We start from the raw sequence: 19,211 nt of genomic DNA, 5'->3' as shown, positions 1-19,211 counted from the left end.
CATGTTTCGACGTCTTCCTTCAATCCAACCTGGTGGAGATCTCTGGGACTCTAGCAGTATAAAATTTAATTTCCATTCGAGTTTGTCCATGTATTGTAATGTGCTAGAAGTCCAACAGCTACAATTCCAATTTCTTTGCTCAGAGGGGAGGGATAAAGTGATGTAAAGGTATTTTCAGTTAAAAAAATTGTGTGCAGAATTGTTCAGTATTTCTAAAGTACTGGAATATCACCACCAAAAAAATATCAATGACACCCTAAACAATGACAGTCATATGCAAGGTATGTTCAAAAAATTCCAGTACTTTGCCCACAAAATTTTCCTACACTTACCTTTTATTGTGCTTGGTGTCCTTCAAAATACTCTCATGCACAACCAATATGTCACTCCCAATGCCGTTACCACTTCTGGAAGCAGTCTTTGTACACCTCTTCCTGGATCGCATAAAGCACCATCTGAATTTTCTTTTATATTGTCTATCATCGCAAATATTCATCCTTTCAATGGCGTTTTCAACTTTGGAAATGAAAAAAGCCCACAGGGGCCAGATATGGAGAGTATGGAGAATGTGGCAGCACAGTGATATTTTTTGTATAACAAGTCGTGCAGCAACAGGGATGAATGTGCGGGTGCATTATTGTGATGCAAGAGCTACAAATTGTCTCCCAACATTTCAAGACGTTTCCTTCTCACATTTCCTTACAGGTATCACAACACGTCCCAACAGTATCATCAGTTAATAATCTATCCCTTTGGCGCAAATTCATGATGATCTAATCCTTCACAGCCAAAGAAAAGTATCAGCATGGCTTTGACATTTGACCTGACCTGACAAGCTTTTTTTGGTCTTGGAGAACCTTTCCTGACCCACTGTGAAGATTGAACCTCAGTCTCAACATTATAACACAGACCCACATCTCCTCTCTTAAGGAGGGTCTCTAGCTCATTTGTGCGATCCATAAACTCGTCAGATTGCAAGGCCAAGGTCATTCTCATCTTGACTCATGAGTTGTGGTACAAACTTGGTGCCAAACATGATGTCAAGATTTCATGACATGATCCAACTGAAATGTTACATTCTTCTGCAATCTCTGACAGTCAGTCTTCAATTGGCACGCACAATGTCATTGATGTTCCTGACATCAGTGTAGTTGGTAGACATCGAAGGGTGTCCTGAACAAGGGTCATCTTTAACTTCTGTCCGGCCATTTTTAAATCGTGTGAATCATTTGTAACACCAAGTACAGCTGAAGCACTAACCATAGGTTTCCTGCATCAGTTGATGTGTGTCTAAAGTTTTTCTTCAGTTTCGGGTAAAATTTAATGTAGATGCGTTACTCCTCTAACTCTATCTCGACACTCTTAAACTGTGCGACATATTCTACTCAATACAGCAATAACAGACATACAACAATAAAATTTCCAGCAGTTACACATTAAAGAATATGCATAGATGCCAACTGCGTTTCTCTCCAACACACCACTGATATGAAAATATGAATGTTCTGGAATTTTTTGAACACACTTCATAGGGATTCAAACTGTGTTCAAAACAACTGCCCAAAGCCTTACTACTGCACCATTTCACCCAGCTGGTTGGTTGGTTTGTTTGGGGAGAGGGGACCAAACAGCAAGATGATCAATCCCATAGGATTAGGGAAGGATGGGCAAGGAAGTTGGCTGTACCCTTTTGAAGGGAAATCAAAGAAAACTTGAAGCAGGGTGGCCGGACACAGGTTTGAACAGTCCTTCTGAAGACAATTACAGTGTACTAAACACTGTGCCACCTCACTATTTTCACCCTGCGACACTGGAAGAATACATTCAGTGTAATTCTACATTTTAAATACTACAAAGTGGCACAATTTTTTATGGCTAGTCTTTATAAATCTTTCCCATCTAACAAGCAAGGTGGCATAGTGGTTAAGAGAAGCATCATTTGGGAGGATGGCAGCTCAAATCTTAGTCTGGTCATTCAGATTTATATTTTCCACGATATTACAGATTTGCAAAAGGCAATTGCTGTGTAGTTCCTTTCAAATGCCATAGCCAATTTTCGTCCCCATTTCAAGCTTATGCTCGGCCTCTAATGACCTTGCAACTGCTGGAATGTTTAACCCTTGCCTTCCTTCAACCAAAGACTGGAGGATACTCGTAAATGAATTATGAGACTGAATATAAACATCATCTGCCCATAAGATCTAGTGTTTATCGCAAAAACAATTTTTGTTACAGTCTTTTCATTACTTACAAGATAAGGTAAGATCTAGTGTTTATCGCAAAAACAATTTTTGTTACAGTCTTTTCATTACTTACAAGATAAGGTAAGATTATTGTTACTGTACTTAGTCAGCTCGAATTTTGCATACAGGGTAAGTACGTACATCAAATGGTGTGGAGGTCGCCATAACAGCAATTCAAATTCCAGGAGACCTGTGTACAGTGCAACACTATACACAAGTAACTGCACTTTGCAATTCACCATGTGCTTAAGACCTGACGACATTGGGCAGCAGATAATGGCAGACACTGGCCACTGATTGATGCGGAGGTAAGGACGTAACAATTCCTAAGTTAACACTATAGGACTCATTAATCTGGTGTTAAACACCTTTGTCATTGTGAGGGGAGTGAAAATCTATGTGAAACATCCCCAAAGATTCTTTTGAGTGCATTCTGAGATAGATGAAAATTTCACTTAATATGCCATACCCAACCCATACTCCCATTTTACAATCCTGAATCTGCATTGCCAATTCCACCTATATGGTGTACTGTACAACTCAATGTCATATGAGGTATGCAGTTGGGTATATGCCCAACTAAATGAGTTGGTGATAAAGACGATTTGGAAACTGTGGTTACACTGAGAGAATGTGGTTAAAGACTTGGCAAATGTGCTGAGAAATAAGGAAGATGATGCATCAGTATCACCTTTGCCCAACACAGAAATGCCTGACAATTACTATAATTTTTCCATTTATCCTTATAAGTAATAGCAATTTGAAATAAATACTCTTAACTCGATGTCCTTAAAAAAGCCAACAATACACATATTCTTGTGGTTTAGTTTGTATTTATTTAACTGCAATCACAAGCACATGGTCTCAATTTGTAGTAAATCTTTATTCAACTTTCAAGTAAAGTCCAACTTTAGGATTAACTTTCCTTCGTGAAATTCAAGCTATTTTTCTGCATATGGTGCTGTCTTAAGTTTTGCTTCCATCATGACTTCAACACGGTTTACAATGAATTTGCAATTACTGAATTTTCACGAGTGAAGTTTCTACACTGCTGTTAGCTTTAACCGGATTCTCGTTCAATGCAGCTGCCCATATTATTATAACTCGTGCCAGTCTCATTGCATAGCTACTGCAACTTACACTTACTGATCTCCATATTACGTTATAAAAAAAATACAAACTACCTTAGTTCTGTCAATTACAGAATTGAATTGTTTGCTTCCTCCCTCATTTTTTAAAAGTAAGCTGTTTACAGTGCGCACGCATGCACGCACGCACACGCACACACACACACACACAGCTGTAGAAACCATGAATCTTTACAAGTGTTTTTTCTTAGAAATAATTTGGGGCTGCCTACCAGTTGGACTTATATTCATCCCAAACGAAGACTTCCACTTTAAAAAAGTTGGGATGGTGTAACATGTAAATCCATGGACACAAAATGCCACAAGCAAATAATGGGACTAATTTAAAGGTGTCTATAGAACATATCAAGAAAGATAAATTTTGAAAATATAATGTAAATGGACAGATACAAAATCTATCCACTAACTGGAGGCAGGAGAGAAAGGATATGAAAGTTTCTAGAGCCAATTGCTATTACTATTCCTGGCTGAAGGGTTGGAGGGGAAAGAAGAGAGGTGAAGGAAAAGGACTGGTTAGGTTTGGAAAATGCAGAGAGAGATGGAAAAGTCGCCTAGATCCTCAGGTCTCCAGAGATCTAAAAGGCAATATGTGAAAATCAGAGTTTAAAGGCAGAAAAAGTAATAAGCACAAAAGATGACTAACAAAACATTCCTTTCTTCATTCAGTTTTGCCCCATCTTCCCCTCCAGCACTCTGTACTTAGCTTTCCACTCTTCTTAACTCTTGCACGATGTCTGGTCAGTAACCTTCAACTTCCTTATTATCCTATATTCCTCCGACAAGTTCAGGTTTTCAAATCTCATCCATTACAGTCCTCAACTATCAGTCTTTCCTTCTCATGCCACACAGTACGTCTCCCCAGACCCGAGGTTCTGGGCAACTTTCCTGTAACTGTAACCACTTCCCACATCTAGCCAGTCTCCCATTCAATCCTCCTGACAGGAGGAGTCACTTGCTCTGAAAGCTTCCAAATTTACTGAATATTTGTAAATGTTTTCTCCTGCTGCCTTTTGGTGAGGAGACACTTTATCTATCCAATTACACTAGAATGACAAATTCAAGGCAAGCCCAAGGAAAAACTAACCATATTACCAGCCCAACAAAATGCAGACCATGAACCTGCAGATGTCACCTATTTGTTTCATAGGTATCTTGTAATGACCCACAACAGGTTACTAATCACTGTCATAATAACCAATGCTTTAACTGTTTGCCTTAGTAACTGTTGCATTTTATAAACTTAAGTAATTAAGCTGTGTGACACACATTAAACAACAAACGCAGTACTTTAAAAATGTGCATCTAATCCCTTAACTAAGTTGGTTTAGTATTCAATGTCTTCAGTGCTTTCACTAAATAGTCTATTGTTTAAAAGTCAAGAGAATCAACAAATACGAGGTATATTTCCACAAGTTTTACAGGCTGTAATGGAAATGAGATTTACACTGCTCAGATAGTAAGACATGGAACAAAGGAATGGTTAATATTTAGTGGTGTCAAAACTAATTTGTACTCTATGGAATAATGATAATTTAAAAACTTTTAACTGCCCTCATTCACAAAGCTGGAGACTATTATTTAAATAGTCTTTCATTTTTATAAAAAAACACAATGAAAAAAATCAGCACCATCACACACTTCATTAAGGTTATTTGTAATTACAAAACAGCAAATATTCTGTACCATTTAAGAGTAAGGATACTCTCTGGTTCATTTACAATGAATTAACATGCTAAACCCGTTTACGGTAGCAATATAGTTCTAAAATAATGTATGAATGCACCAGTCTTCTCTCCATTTACTATTTATATACAAAAGAACCACCACAAGCAGTACAAACTTCACAGCACACACACTCGCTCTTGGTTCACTCATAATAAAATAATTTTTAAAGAACAGTAACACAGTGAAGTTTCAATAAATTCATTCCTGAAATCAGGAACATAATCACTTTGCATTCCACACAATGCACTATCAGTCCTCAAACTTTATAGAGTTAACAGCAACCGAGATCTGTCCTCCACGGTATGAACCACGTTTTTTCTTAGTTTTCTCGTGTCTAAATGATTTTCCTCTCGTGAACTTCAGATCTTGGTATGCACGTTCACCCCATGAACCTCTTGCTCCTCTCTGAAATTATAAAAACAAATTTTAGTTTTGCTGCACACAAATTAAATTTGCACTAAATTTGCTACCCAATGCCATCTGACTCTGAACTATAAGGAATTTTAAGTTTATTCAAATCTATACATTTACTTATATTCCTTCACAAATCACTGACAAGCTCTGAGCATATTATCTACGAACCATGTAATTTGGAAACATTCTATTATTACGAAGAATGTTGTCTTACAGCATCTCTTCTTCTCTAAAAGGTTTGCCAGTCCAGAAAATTAAGCAACTCTTAACTGGAGGTGCGGAGCGAGCTTTCTGTGTGCTGGAGTTTGACAAAAACAAGGGTGCTACAGCTGTTCAACGGATGTTTATAACTAAGTATGGTAAGAAGCCACCAACAAGGACACACATTCATGTACCGCCTCTACCACATGATGTAGCAGAGCTCCAGGAGACACTACGGCAAGCGACTGTCACAGTCGACAATGCCATGCTGGGACAGGTATGCCAAGAATTTGATTACTGTACTGACGTCTGTCGGGTCACTCATGGTTAACGTATCTAATGTTTTTTTACCAACTTTCAGAGCTTCTCTTCAAAATGCAATATGTATGACATCTGTACAATGTTTAGTTCTTGTGCAATAAATAATTGAAAGTGTTCCCAGACTTTATTTACACCCTGTATTAACTTTTTTGAAAGAAGCAGCACAAACTCACAAAACAGACATTTGGATAGCCCCTATGTGGTCTATATTCCACTGCCAGTTAAGCATGGGCATTCATGTACCCTTCACAGCTTGCCTGACTAGTTTATATTTATCCTTTACTAAAAAGACATGAAATTATTCCAAGTAAAATGCAATCACTGAAAGGTTATAGGCAACGGCAAGTTGCAACAACCTGGGGAACAGGACTGGGATGCATTGGATAATAAAGCACATTAACATAGCTAACAACAAATTTAAACATAGTAGTTCAAAATTGATTAATTTACTGTGAAAAGAAAATTTAACAATTGTCTACAAGGAGATAAAGATTTTAACTATCACCTTTAAATAAACACAGTTTTGTTTGGATATAAGTGTATGCAGTTGTAGACAATACAATTTCCTTGACACAGTACCATAATTTGATACTATAAGAGGCAAAACAATTGGACAGCCCAATGACGAAAAGGGTATGCATTAAACACACAGGGAATTTTAAATCTGTAAAATCAGTTTGAAGACTTGGGCTTCAACATCTCTGCTACCATTGCTGATTTCGTTATTCCAATTTCACCAATTCATTTATTACATTGATGTACAAATTTGAAACGTCTAAAAATTAATACTAGGAATTCAACTCAGTCCAGGACTCCAAACAGACCATATGTTTAGCACAACCATGCTGAAAGAAGGTAATGAATTCTGCTGAAACCACAGCCTACAGGGTGAGTCAGAAGAAAAGGTACATGCTTTCAGTGAGGATATTATTGGTGATTCTGAACAAAGGAGTCAAAGCAGTATAGGTCAATGTAGTGAAAATGCAACAGGTCTTCACATATGAGGACTGGTGACATGATCTTCATCCAAAGGTATGTTTTCTTAATCAGAGTTCTGGATATCAAGGTGTCTGGCAGATTACACGAGTGTAGTATGCTTCCCAGTGTACAAGTATCTGAATGTCGGGTCCAACAGGATCTTAGTGAATTTGAGAACATTCCTGAACTAGTAGAACACAGTCCAACTATCGGTCCTAGAACAGCTCCTGTGCAGCTACAAGAGCTGCAAAGTGCACTGAAATTGAAATTTTTCTCAGAAAATTAAGAGAAAATACGTTCGTATGACTTTTTATTCACAATCACAAATATCATTGTCCCTCAGAGCATGTACACATTTCCTCCTGACTCACCATTTATAATTTTTCACAAACGGGGGGGGGGGGGGAATTCAGAATCCATAAATACTGACTGGACTGGGAAAGCAACACCTGAAATATGGTGCAGCCTGCATATGTAAAACTTCTTGAAATACATGTCTCAAGACAGTCTAAAACATTTCATTTATAACAGATACTCTACTTTTCTCAACACAGTAAAACGTATTCATTGCCTAATAAAGTAAATAGTAAATGTGACAATTTGTATCTCATACTGATGCCACAGACCATCTGTAGTAGCCCGCTCCTCTCACATGTTACACAATTTTATACAATCACAGCATAACAAAAAATCTGAAAGTCACTGTACTTGACATTCCCAAAGGGAATATGACAAATATTCTCAAAGTTGATGCAATGAATACAATTAAATAAGTCATGTTTATGGAAGCAATTCACATGTGCTGTATCATGTCCAACAGAAAAAAATGATACTTTAGCAACAAGTGTGTTCCACTAGTTTATTGTCAACTGTTTAATACAGTCAAAGACAAAACCAGTATGGAACAAAAGAATTAAATTAGAATCATGATTAAAATTCTGTTTCACTGGAGTATCAACAAGATGTGACATCTATTCATTTCAACCCATATGCATCCCCCGATGAGAGAGAGCACAAATTAATGTTGTTCACTGAAAGTTACATCGAATACGCCTTATTTACCCAAATAGACGAGGTTTTTTTCCCCAACTTCATCATTCAAAAAATACGGGGCAGTCATATTCACATATCAAACCATTGCTGCTCACACCAACATTTACACTGTTTAATAGATGATTATAGGGATCATCTTACATTTACAGGTGAAGCTTTGGCCATTGACGTTTTGTACAAATTTATTTTGAAGAATTTTAAAGTATAGTAGGGTTTGGCAAATAATACTTTCATTCGAATAGGTCCAAGATTTCCTGATATGCATAAGCGTTCAATACAGTACAGATTTTGCTCAATTGTGTGACATTCGACCTGCAGTGCTAGTGCAATGCATAGTTGAGAAACTATGAACTAACCACTACAACAAATCCATTACTTGATTCTGAATCCCAGTCAACATTTTATTTGCTTCTGAGAAACTGAAGCAATTTATCAACTGGGTTGCAAATGAGAAATTTGGTCACTGATCATGTAAGAATACTGGGGAAATCATTACCAGTTTTAGAACAAGATGGTGACATTCAAATGAAATGAGAAAGAAAATCAATAAAGAATTAAATGCCTACAACTAAAAATCAATCAGCATCATAAGAATAAATAATGGCGAAAGGACCTGCTGGGGAGATAATACAGACAGACAGCACTAGATTGCAGAACAAGTGAAATCTGGAGAACTGTACTGAATCACAATTGGGATCTTCTTCTTACATACTACACTCCTGGAAATTGAAATAAGAACACCGTGAATTCATTGTCCCAGGAAGGGGAAACTTTATTGACACATTCCTGGGGTCAGATACATCACATGATCACACTGACAGAACCACAGGCACATAGACACAGGCAACAGAGCATGCACAATGTCGGCACTAGTACAGTGTATATCCACCTTTCGCAGCAATGCAGGCTGCTATTCTCCCATGGAGACGATCGTAGAGATGCTGGATGTAGTCCTGTGGAACGGCTTGCCATGCCATTTCCACCTGGCGCCTCAGTTGGACCAGCGTTCGTGCTGGACGTGCAGACCGCGTGAGACGACGCTTCATTCAGTCCCAAACATGCTCAATGGGGGACAGATCCGGAGGTCTTGCTGGCCAGGGTAGTTGACTTACACCTTCTAGAGCACGTTGGGTGGCACGGGATACATGCGGACGTGCATTGTCCTGTCGGAACAGCAAGTTTCCTTGCCGGTCTAGGAATGGTAGAACGATGGGTTCGACGACGGTTTGGATGTACCGTGCACTATTCAGTTTCCCCTCGACGATCATCAGTGGTGTACGGCCAGTGTAGGAGATCGCTCCCCACACCATGATGCCGGGTGTTGGCCCTGTGTGCCTCGGTCGTATGCAGTCCTGATTGTGGCGCTCACCTGCACGGCGCCAAACACGCATACGACCATCAATGGCACCAAGGCAGAAGCGACTCATCGCTGAAGACGACACGTCTCCATTTGTCCCTCCATTCACGCCTGTCGCGACACCACTGGAGGCGGGCTGCACGATGTTGGGGCGTGAGCGGAAGCCGGCCTAACGGTGTGCGGGACCGTAGCTCAGCTTCATGGAGACAGTTGCGAATGGTCCTCGCCGATACCCCAGGAGCAACAGTGTCCCTAATTTGCTGGGAAGTGGCGGTGCGGTCCCCTACGGCACTGCGTAGGATCCTACGGTCTTGGCGTGCATCCGTGCGTCGCTGCGGTCCGGTCCCAGGTCGACGGGCACATGCCCCACGTGTTGAGCAATTCGGCGGTACGTCCACCCGGCCTCCCGCATGCCCACTATACGCCCTCGCTCAAAGTCCGTCAACTGCACATACGGTTCACGTCCACGCTGTCGCGGCATGCTACCAGTGTTAAAGACTGCGATGGAGCTCCGTATGCCACGGCAAACTGGCTGACACTGACGGCGGTGGTGCACAAATGCTGCGCAGCTAGCGCCATTCGACGGCCAACACCGCGGTTCCTGGTGTGTCCGCTGTACCGTGTGTGTGATCATTGCTTGTACAGCCCTCTCGCAGTGTCCGGAGCAAGTATGGTGGGTCTGACACACCGGTGTCAATGTGTTCTTTTTTCCATTTCCAGGAGTGTAGTTGCTGTTATATATGACTACTCTAGAAGATATTGCCATCCATATTTCACTGTTGCTCAAGTACAGCACTACATATCGGCTGGAAGGGGTACTGTGACACTATCTTGGCTGAGAAGTTTAACTACAAACAGTATGGGAGGGAGGGTGTTGCACAAGCAGCAAATTTCGCCGTGCTGTCAACCATGGGAATCTACACTGTGTATTTTGGCTTTTAACAAACACCTACAACATTTAAACTGCAGTTTGCCTGAATCCATTTATAATCTGAATTGAACCGACTGTAAAATAGGGCAAACACTCAATAGCACACATTTTTGCAGGAAATGGTAAAAGTCTACATTGGAGCTAGTGGCATACTTAAGGGTTTTGTGCACCAATGTTGTTTATGCTCATTGTGAGGTATGACGGGAATGAAGAGAGGCTGTGTGAGTTGCTGGTTCTCCACAGCCAGAGAGAGAGAGAGAGAGAGAGAGAGAGTTGTGGGCAGACGATATGTATTTGGAGACAAGAGACATTGTAACATTCTCGTATCAGTTGAGAAACGAAATCGACAATGAAGACATAATTTTACAGTTATCCTATTAGGGGGATACCACAGATGACAGCATAACTAAACAAAAAGGCAGTGAAGATAAAAATTGATGTAAACAATTTATTTTTGTTTATTCCTTCTTGTATTGTTAAAATATGGATGATCAGTAAATGGCAAAGTTTAGAATATGTGTAACGTAAACTTTTTAGGCAGAGACCTTAGGTCAACGAAAGTTTGTAATACTGATTAGTCAGAATATGTTACACTTATTCAGGATCGTCTTACACTACTAAATATGATAATTTACAAACAAAATTAAGGTGAAATTTAGTTACTCACCAGTCATCAGCATTGTCAAATTTAATTTTCTTATTCTCCTGCTGACCTCCAAATGAGTCTCTCTTCTGGAAATTTCCTTGTCCTCCCCTACCACCACCAAATCCTCCCCTACCTCTCCCTCCTCTATCACCACCACGACCACCTCTAAATCCACCTCTCCTATCACCATCACCCCAACTCTTGCGGAAACCGCCTTTATCGCCATCACCGTCACCATCTCCATCTCCCCAGCTTTTACGGAAGCCACCACCTCCACCAAACGAATTTCTATTTCCTCCACCTCTGCCACCCCAACCACCTCTTCCACCTCGGTCACCGCCAAAACCACCTCTACCACCTCTTCCTCCTCTGTCACCTCCACGACCTCCTCTGAAACCGAAACCACCTCTGTTCCCTCTAAAGTTCCCACCACCACCGCCACCTCGTCCACCAAATGAACCACGACGATCTTCCCAGAATTTTTTCTGCCCGCCCTCATCTTCATCTTCATCCTGGACAAAAGAGAACAAAAAGTTAGACTTGCCACAAGACAACGTGCACAATGGGAGACGATCTGCAGCATGTGTGGGTACCTGTAAACAAGGAGGCCAAAATTACAACTACAATGCCATGTTCATGAAACTTGTGTAACAATATTAAAGATCTACAGAGAAACAGGCCTGACCCATGGCTGGCTTTCATTGCAACAAACTGTTGCTGGCTCTGACACTTAGAAACAATCTGAAAGAAACTAATAAATACTAATGCAACAAATATGTGAACTGCCATTTTTAACTAATCATCTCCCTTGTGACACTTGTCTTGCTTCAGTCTGTCAGACAGCCAGTATTTCCATTCTTTACCTTTGCGTCAAATGAATTGTTTCTCAGCCGTGGGTCAATTTCAACCTCGTCTGAACGAATTCTCCGAAAAGGTGATGACCTGCGTCCCTGCAATGGCACCAACCCAAAATACTGACTAATTAATACATGGACATGGCTTTGCATGTAATATAAACACATCACGACACAACAGATCAACTGTTCCAGGGCTACCATGAAGTAAAACTGAAGTAAATGTGTACAAAGGAGGTGACGAACAATCTCCATCCAATAGCAATGACAAAACTGCACACCAACATTTACTGTTAATTAACATTTTTGCAGTATGCAAATATTTTTACACATATATTTCTACATTTTATTCTTCTGAGAGAGTAGTGTATCACTTATCTACAACTTAAAAATCCAACAACGGAAAAGCCAGAATGGAATTTAACAATATTACAAAAAGAAAGTTGCTACTCACTATATAGTGGAGATGCTCAGACACAGATAGGCCCAACAAAAAGACTGTCACAAATTAGCTTTTGGTCAGTGTAGCCTTCGCCAAAAATAGGCCGCACACACACACAGAGCAGCTTCAGTTGCCATAAAATGCATATGTGTGCGTGCGAGCTGTGTTTGCATGTGTGTATATTTTTGACAAAGGGCATACTGGCCAAAAAGCTAATTGTGACAGCCTTTTTGGTGCTCCTATCTGCAACTCAGCCTTCTCTGCTATATGGTGAGTTTTCACAACATTAGTAAAAAATCTCTGACAACCATTAAAATTCTAACACTGTCTTTACAACATTACTTCCTCATACTGAAAACAGGATTTAAATGTGTAAGTGGATTCTGTATACTGTATAAAAATCTATATGGCTTACCTTTTCACCATTCATGGTTTCACCTTTGACAAAATTGTTGTAGTTGTTTGCAGGCTTCTTCTGAAGAAAAAAAGAAAAAAAAAGTACTTTAATGGTGCAGAGAGAGAGAGAGAGAGAGAGAGAGAGAGAGGGGGGGGGGGGGAGAGAGCGCTCACACAGTTCACCGGAAGCAATGTCTGTATGATTCCCTGGTTGTAACACTGCTCAGTCCAAGCGGAACTGAGAATTTGTGCGTAAATCACATACACAACAAATCTATACACTGACAGCTCTGCCATCCAGATATTTCCATAAGTATATTGTCTGTGTCACTGGCAGACGAAGGTTCAGCCCAAGTTCACTGACAAATATTCAGCCCAAGCTCATTAACAGACATTAGGTCAATGAGAGCTTTAGACCCAAATGAATAAAATAAGATGAAACTAAACAAAAGTACAGTCTTGTCTCAATGTGAAATGAGGGATAACTGAATCTTTTTTTTTTTTTTAAGCAGGCAATTTCACGAGAACCCAGAAATGGAAAGTCAGTTCCATGATTGACTTTAACGTGTGCACGTTGTCTTTCTTGATGTAGGGTTGTCAAATTTACAGGCCTCTCTTCAAACCCAACCTGCAAGGGGCTATCACTGTTACAATTTCCAACAAGAAGCTACAACAATTTTTCAACAGAATGCCAAATGACTTCCAATATTTACAGGGAATGGCAACCACAGCAAGAAAACTCAGAACACAGATTGCTATTAAACGAATTTGAACCGGATCCTAGATTTTCACTATTTATCTAGAATTAAATTCTATTACAGCCTTTTATACCTCCAGATACCTTTCTTCCTCACAGGTCCAATTCAAATCCCTCACATTTCTGATCTCAACTTTTCCAGGCTTTCTACTATTAATTTACATATATTTAACACATGTAACAAACAACCTTACAATTAATGACCAAAAAACTTGACTTTTTTGCAAGAGAGAGTACTGACTGCCCTTCCTTCTTTTCTCTACCATTTAAAGTTTTGTATGAGTATAGCCTTTCAATAGCGAAGTATACAGCATGACACACTTTCAAAAAATGTCTATAATTTTCCTACATCAAATATTTGACTAGTGCGAAGGAAATTGTGTTGCAACAAGTATACGTTATGAAAATGTATTAGTGAAAATTACACATTTAACAATTGCACAACAAATTTTAGTAGTGTACATAAACACTACAAAAAAGGTCTGACAGGTGCTCATTACGATGTTAAACAAAACTAACCACACTACCTAGCTTTAGCTTTAATTGCCATGACAGAAACAGTCATGGTTAAATGAATGATTCAATCTTTTGGTTGTAAATGGAAGGGAAATCTTATGAGTCACAAGAGCAATACACAAAACAAATGTTGTACACACATGAGAGAAGGGACTCAAGAATCCTTCACATTTATAAAGCCATATGTTAAGCAATCAACATTTTGAAAATTCCATTCAATGCAACCAATAAATTTTATCAATCAATTTGCTTCTGGTCTATGCAAAATACAAAAATGAAGAGCAAATGACAATTCAATATCAATGATGTGAAGGAAGCAGGTCATCATTTAGCACCAGGAAAAATTTTGCTCTTTCAATTTTGGGTCTCTGGGTCAAACAAATCATTGCTGACTCATCTATCAAAGCGGAGATCTACGGACTCCTCCCTTTGTGCCAACTGGGAAGAGATTTTGAAATATAGTTCCAATGCTGACAAGGGCAATTTGCTCAAACATGGTTATCAATAACTCAGGAAATATCTTTGCTTAACAGTTACAAGACTGAAAATTTTTACAATTTTCATTAATACCAACATTTGATGGTGCAGCAGAGAACCTAACTTTAAATATACTCAGAACAGACAAGAATGGCACAGAGTTTACAGAAGACCTTGGGGCCATCAGTGACATAGTGGAATACTGCAGAACAGATGACACACAAAGAGCACTGAAGGAAAATATATGAGTGTACGAAGACGGTATCTGTTCTTTAGGACATGCCCGATTACCATTGGTAATCTTGCAGCTCTTTAAGAATGAAATTACAATGACATCCAGACCATTAGCTGCTTGCAGGTATTGATAAATATCAACAGGTACAGTTGAAAATGTGTGCCCCGAGCGAGACTCAAAGGCAAGATCCCCCTCTTACATGGCAGATGCTCTATCCAACTGAGCCATCGAGGACACAGTGGATAGTGCGACTGCAGGGACTTATCTGTGGCACGCTCCCCACGAGACCTTCACTTCCGGCTTACTGTCCACACTAAATTTGTAGTGCCTCTGCCAATTGTACTCTTTACTCGCGGCAGTTAATCCACCAATTCCCGTAAGAGTTCGAGCAATGTGAGAGCTTCTGCATTGTTTGAACTCTTGCGGGAATTGGTAGATTAACTGCCGCGGGTAAAGAGTATAGCTGGCAGAGGCACTACAAATTTAGTGTGGACAGTAAGTTGGAAGTGAGGGTCTCACGGGGAGCGTGCCACAGAAGTGCCTGCAGTCGCACTATCCACTGTGTCCTCGATGGCTCAGTCAGATAGTGTGTCTGCCATGTAAGCAGGAGATCCCAGGTACGAGTCTGTTGCACACATTTTCAACTGTCCCCTTTGATATTTATCAATGCCTGTAAGCAGCTAATGGACTGGATTTCATTGTAATTTCAATAGATCAGTGCTGTGGAAGGAAATAGAAGAGGCCTTCAGTCATCAGTCTAAGAATAATACATTAACTGTTTGTTTCACTTATAACATGTTACTTGCAATCACCGCCTCACAATTTCTTCTTTTGGTCTCCTGTGCATCATTTTAACAAGCTACTCAGGGTAACTGAAAATGTTACATTCTTATAACCAAAGCATTCGCTTTGCCAAGCAAGGTCATATTCATATGGATTTGCATTTGTTTTCCGCATATTACATTGACAAACTCACCTTGGGTTGTTCATTATCATCGTCGTCATCGTCATCATCATCGTCATCCTCTTCCTCAGGATGAGGTCGCTTGACACCCCCTTGTGCTTGTTTCAATGCAGGTGATGGTTTTGCTACAATTAAGAGAAATGTCAGTAAGTGTCTCCTATAAATAACATGACTAAAGTAAACAAATACATCAGTATCACAAATGTTTTGAAATCCTACTGAAAAACAAAGCTATCAGTATTTTAATAGCTGCAATATCCAAGATAATGAAGTTAATTCCCCTATAAAATTGTAGTGCAGAGAAAGTTGAAATTAATTATTACAAGTACAACGCATGAACAGTAGTATAAAAAGGATCCACACAACACCATTTCAAATACCATGCGAATAGATTTTTACGAGACGCGCAGATGGCAAAGTATTAATACATTATATGAGCAATTGAAAAATTAGACCATATAGTGACAACATAATGCACTTAAGAAAGAAAGCCTATAACAGACTATTAAACTGGCGAGTCACAGCTTTTTGACCAAGTAGTATTCAGTCGACTCAACATTTTGCCTGTGCTACAGACATTTGAGTTCACTATAGATTTATCTCATCTAATGAATACAATTTAAACCAGCAGATCGAAGCTCACAGTGATGCCTTCCATGTTTAGATGAAAGGAAAGACTGCGAAAACATTATGCATTGTGATGGGAAGTAATGATACACACTAAACAATAATCACAGGCTTTCTGTAATAGACATTTTATGGGCTTAATAATCTGACCAATTTCCAAACAGGGAAATAATATGGAAACATATCTATAGATAACATAAAATAATCTTTGTTAAACACATGCATACAGAGTTCATATAACTAAAATCATCTGTATTTGCATACACTATGCCAATAATAATGAGATTAAAGCACCTGGTGTATCCTCTGAACTGTCAGAGTCGTCATCAGAAGACTCTTCTGCTGCAGCAGCAGCAGCCGCCTTCTTTGGTGGTGGTTTGGTAACATTTTTCTGCGTTGTTGGTCTGGCTGGCACCTTTGCTGGTTCATCTTCATCTGAACTGTCATCAGAGTCATCTGAGCTCTCCTCTGCCTTGGCTTGCTTGGGTGTTTGTGAGACCTTGCCAGGTGGCATTTTAGCTATTTGAAGTGGTTGAGAGGTTTTCTTAGCTGGAGGCTCATCGTCAGAACTGTCATCAGAGTCGTCAGAACTTTCATCATTACCAGTAGCAGCAGGTTTCACTGCTGCCTGTTGCGATTTCTTGACCACTGGCGTACTCTTCTGTGCTACAAGCTTAGTTTTCATCGTCTGTGGGGCTTCTTCATCTGAACTATCATCTGAATCTTCTGAGGAACTCTCCTGAGCTGGAGTGACAGGTTTCTTTGCAGATACTGCCTTCTGAGGAGTTTTGGCAACTGCCTGCACAGGTGTCTTCATCCCCTTTTTCTGAGCTGCCAATTGGGGTTTCGGTTTTACTGTAACATCGTCTTCAGAACCTAAAGCGGAGAATTTTTCAGGAATATTAGCATTCAAGGACATCAAACAACAATAATAAAACATAGCAAAAACATTACTCACTATCATCAGAATCAGAACTAGATTCTTCTTTCGCTTGTGGCTTTGCAGCTACTTTCTGAGGGACATTTGCTTTTGGCTTCACTACAGCAGTCTTTGACTGCTCTTCCTCCGACGACTCTTCTTCACTGCTATCTTCCTCAGGTTGAGCTGGTTTCTTCTGCACAATTGCCTTTGCAACAGCAGGCTGCTTCTGTTGATTTTTCTGTTGCTTTTGATTCTGCACTGGCACTTTAGCTGCAGGTTTGGTCTTCGTCTGTTCATCTTCAGACGATGAATCGTCACTGCTGCTTTCTTCAGCTACAGCTTGCTTTTTCTGGTTTGCCTTTGTGACAGGAGTTTTCAACTGTGGAGACTTTGCAGGAACTAGAACAATATTAACAATTTACAGTTAAGGCTAATATGAAATAGAAAAACCAACAAGAAAGCAGAATTTCCCTTATATTTCAAAGTAACATTGCTGGCGACTGACTGCGTCGTAAATAAGCTCAATTAATTAATTGAGTCACACAGAACAAACTCCAGGGCTTGATTGCAAAGGCAATAATTCCCATCTTAACCAAACAATACAACTATCTTACATCACAATGAGGTCTGCATTGAAGTGCGGGACCCCAACAGTTCGGAATTTTTCACAGTTGCATCTCATCGCAACCACCCCAATAACACCTCCAGTAAGACCATACTCTGAAAAGCTGCGCTTTGAAAAACTTACTACCTACTCTTAGAAACCTTAAATTCTTTACAGCTGGAACTATTGGAGCAATTTAACCTAAATGTTTTACACGTGACTTAATGGAAAAATGTCTAAGACACTCTTTGCACTCCAGAACTGATAGTGGTTTGTGCGACTTAAAAATAAATGAAAATGACCAATATTGCTAACATGCTAAATCAAACTGAATCACTAGAACTCTCCACAGTGCAGCCATTTCATACAGACCACGAAAAGCTTCCTCACTTTTGAACAACAGATGTTCAGCTGCTATTATATCATAGGTGAATAAGTGTTGAAGCAGATATCCCGTTTGCTCAGAAGCCTCAAGCCACAGCAAATTCAAGAACATTTAGAGTTGCAGAGTGGGCAACACACTGGCAGCCAAATGGGAGGGACTTCCAGGATAAGAAGTCTTCCTCTACCAAGTGGCAATGGTCTTTCACAGTAGATAAGAATGTAGAAGTGCGAAGCACTCTTGCCCTTGGGATGAAAAACTGTCCCTCAAGGCAGAAGTGCCAATGAAAACTAAAAGGCATAGACATACAGGACTAATAATCTTAAGTATTTTGTATTAGCTGAAAAACTGCTAACGCTGCTAACAAGGAAACCCTTTTCAACTGGGGAGTAAGATGGGAAGTCAAATATGGAAAACTGTAGTATCCAATTCACAGTTGCCATGGGCAGCATGAGCAAATCATCAGATTCTGAAGAACTTGCACAAACAGCATGGAGAGAGCCTGAGCTTTTTGAAAATAGGCAGAACAAAAATCAAGCATGAGCAGAAAAATTCACTTCTGAAAACTGGAAAGCTTCTACAGATGATATTCTTACTAAACACAACATACTCATTACAGCAATACTAGAAATAAAATTTAAAAACAAGTATGCCCCTGAATGAGGAAGCTAAAGAATTTTCAAAGGAAAAGTAGGGGAAAGGTGTTATGAAAAAAGACTCACATTTTGAAACTGCTTTCACTGTCAACTGCAAAATTTTAGATTCCATAAGAGATTCCCAGTCACTTAATGGAAGACTATCCATGCTATCCTTCACATGCACTGATCAACCATACCAATAAAACAAACAGAAGAACTAAGAAATTACTGCCGAAATTCCAAAGAAACACACTATAATACAGCTGCAGGATTTAGTGCACAATTGGGCAGAGAGAAAAATTCAGATGCACTGTTGGGAACTACCCACCTTAAAAAAGGACAAACTAACACAAACTCTAATAGGACTCTGCAGAGAACCA

At 39.7% G+C, this 19,211-nt stretch overlaps 1 protein-coding gene across 4 annotated transcripts in view; it reads right to left on the bottom strand.

The window, feature by feature from the left end:
• Nucleotides 1-4,773: 4,773 nt before the first annotated feature.
• Nucleotides 4,774-19,211, bottom strand: part of LOC126202906 (uncharacterized) — a 28,491-nt gene continuing 14,053 nt past the window's right edge. For 2 of the 4 annotated variants that reach the window (XM_049936983.1, XM_049936985.1), the window contains 6 exons: nt 17,244-17,606; nt 16,580-17,161; nt 15,671-15,783; nt 12,729-12,788; nt 11,039-11,529; nt 5,384-5,521 (listed from right to left, as the gene is read on the bottom strand). In XM_049936983.1, coding sequence (XP_049792940.1) covers nt 5,521; nt 11,039-11,529; nt 12,729-12,788; nt 15,671-15,783; nt 16,580-17,161; nt 17,244-17,606 — 1,610 coding nt within the window. In that variant the 3' untranslated portion in view covers nt 5,384-5,520. Of the gene's footprint in view, nt 5,522-11,038; nt 11,530-11,880; nt 11,968-12,728; nt 12,789-15,670; nt 15,784-16,579; nt 17,162-17,243; nt 17,607-19,211 lie in introns of all 4 variants that reach the window. The other 2 variants (XM_049936986.1, XM_049936984.1) reach the window with 2 other exon arrangements.

The sequence above is a fragment of the Schistocerca nitens genome, chromosome 9, assembly GCF_023898315.1.
Source record: "Schistocerca nitens isolate TAMUIC-IGC-003100 chromosome 9, iqSchNite1.1, whole genome shotgun sequence".
NCBI lineage: Eukaryota > Metazoa > Arthropoda > Insecta > Orthoptera > Acrididae > Schistocerca > Schistocerca nitens.
Note: the sequence above shows the minus strand (reverse complement) of the source record. Positions and strands in the feature narration are given on the sequence as shown.